This window comes from Apis dorsata, unplaced genomic scaffold, assembly GCF_000469605.1.
Source record: "Apis dorsata unplaced genomic scaffold, Apis dorsata 1.3 scaffold_295, whole genome shotgun sequence".
Lineage (NCBI taxonomy): Eukaryota > Metazoa > Arthropoda > Insecta > Hymenoptera > Apidae > Apis > Apis dorsata.
In genome coordinates this window covers 45,384-47,890 of record NW_006263570.1, presented here as the reverse complement: position 1 = coordinate 47,890, position 2,507 = coordinate 45,384, and the positions used below count along the sequence as shown (strand labels likewise).

At 28.6% G+C, this 2,507-nt stretch overlaps 1 protein-coding gene across 2 annotated transcripts in view; it reads right to left on the bottom strand.

The window, feature by feature from the left end:
• The window catches only part of LOC102680391 (protein Wnt-7b-like), a 101,114-nt gene that overhangs the window by 74,118 nt on the left and 24,489 nt on the right, over positions 1-2,507 (bottom strand). For both annotated transcript variants that reach the window (XM_006617226.2, XM_031511230.1), the window contains exon 2: positions 30-250. In XM_006617226.2, the coding sequence (XP_006617289.1) occupies positions 30-237 (208 nt within the window). In that variant the 5' untranslated portion in view covers positions 238-250. The remainder of the gene's footprint in view (positions 1-29; positions 251-2,507) is intronic.

Sequence of the window (2,507 nt, the reverse complement as noted above, 5' to 3'; positions counted from 1 at the left end):
GCAGGCCGCGGTGACAGGACAATCCTTACCTACTACGACCACGTGGCCGAAGACCTGATCGTTCGCCACGTGGGAACAGTTCCAACGGTGATGTCTGAACTGATGCCGGCACTCGCGAAGTCCCAGTTCCGCGCCCTCACCAACCGCGGGCATCGCGTGCGGCGCTTTTCTGCACTGTTCTCGTTGACTCTTCGCCAGACCGGGAATACGGCCGCAGACGGCAGCCCCGATCACCATTGCTCCGACCACCCTGCAATTCAATCATTTTCGCTCTATTTTAATGCGCTCTTCAATTGTTATTATTGTTATCGATGAGATTTTTTTTTTTTTAAAAGTTTCTTAAATGTACGAGAACAAATTGATTTTATAGAGAAATTTTATATCTGTATAAAGAGAGATGATGTTACATGAAAGAATGTTGTTGTAATATGAAATGGAATATATAATGATGGAAATTAATATTAGTAAATATTGACATCTTAATGAATGACATCTTGATTATCATTGTTTCAATTACTTTATAATCAAATAGATTTCTCTCTTTTTTAATGCATCCTTTTATTGTTATTGAATTTCTTTTAAAAGTTTGAATTTTTTGGAAGGAATTAAGAAGAATATTTTTGAAATGTAGAAAATTTAATAATTCGTCGTATGTCGTATTGTTGTAATGTGAAGTATAGTGATGCAAATTAATATTAATAATTGAATTATTTCGATATATATCATTCTGTAATCAAGCAGATTTCATTCTCTTTTAATGATTCTTCTGATTATTATCGAAAAGATTTTTTTTAAAAATTTGATATTTGAATTTCCCTATATAAACGAGATTTCATAGAAAAAGATTGGGAAGATTGAGAGATTCATTTATGATATGAGGATTATTTTAAAATAAGAAACATATATATATATATAAGTATTTACTAAGAAATAATAATTAATAACTGAGCTAATAATTAAAATAATAATCTCAAATAAAAAATTGAAATTATAAACATATAAGCATTTCTATATATTTTTAATAATTGCAAAAAATAAAAAATTTTAAAACTATCGATATGATATACTTAATAGCTCAATTGATAGAACATAAATGTTGAAGTGTTATTAATTGACAACAATGATTGATATATTATTATGCATCGAAGAATAAATTTTATTATTGATATCACAGTTCTAAATAAATTAAAAATTTTCACATTCTTATATCATCTTACATGCCTTAAAAAAATTATTGTTACAGTTACAATATAAATTTAACAATATAAATTTTAATGATACTAAGAATAAGCTCAATTTATGAAATTTATTATTGAGCGATAAGAAAAATTAATAAGAAATAATAATGTAAACATAGAAATAGAGAGACAATTTTATTTTATTAATTCTTTAAATTATAATTAATAAAAACTTGAAATTAATAAACTTAATGAATAAACTTAAAATTCAAATAGTTATTTATTTAAATACATGTATAATATTGCATAAATTCTGCATATATTAAATTCGTTTCTCTATAATTTATCCATCGAAGCGTTATTAATGTCTTTTACATGAATTTCATTAAGCAACTGTGACTCTACATTAAAATTAATCTCAAGTTTCATAAGCATTAATAAACTATAATATATGTATACTCCTGTACATTCACAGAAAAAAATAAATAAATAACATATTTCCTTAATAAAAAATAACTATGATTTAGTAGATAAATTTCCGAGATTTGAGATAATTATATTTGAAAAAAATAAAGTTTAGAAAATTATGATTTAATATATCAATATCAAAATATATTAAACGCATTAATATAGAAAATATATTGCGTAATATCTATATTTTTTTTATTAAAAATTCTTTGCTTTATATTAAAATACGAAATTATTCATTTTACGAACAATTTTTTATTAAATTCAATTCATCATCTAAATTTATGTATTAAATTCAAAATAAAATTAATAATCTTTACTATAAATCTACCCTCCCTCTCCTTCTCAAAAAAAGAAATTTTCAGAATTAATTACCATCGATGAATAACAAAATCGAAACAATCAAACGTGGAATTTCCCATTCCAAAAATTCGTAACGAATTTCTGATTCTTGATACGAAATCAATTTAACCCGAAACGTTATCACCATCGAGATATTGCAGGCCTCGAGTGGATTCATCGTGTACCATTTAGCGTGACAGCGACATTGAGAGATCCAGAAACGACGATCGGCAGTAGTGGGCCCACCTGATCGTACGACGAATTAAATCTCGATAAATTCGAACGTGTGAAAGTATGGAACGAGCGTGTCGACGAGGAATCAGCGGCGTGGTCGAGCGAGCCGACCCGTTCATTAGCATTTTAAGCTCTCCTGGTTGTCGTCGTAGTCGTGCTACTTCGATTCCGGTGGTATATACGTTACACTTCGCCCTGCATGCGACGAAGGCGGTAAGAAAATTAACGATGCGACGTCACGATCTTTCTTCTTCTTCTTTTTTATTCTATGTTCTGGACGAGAGG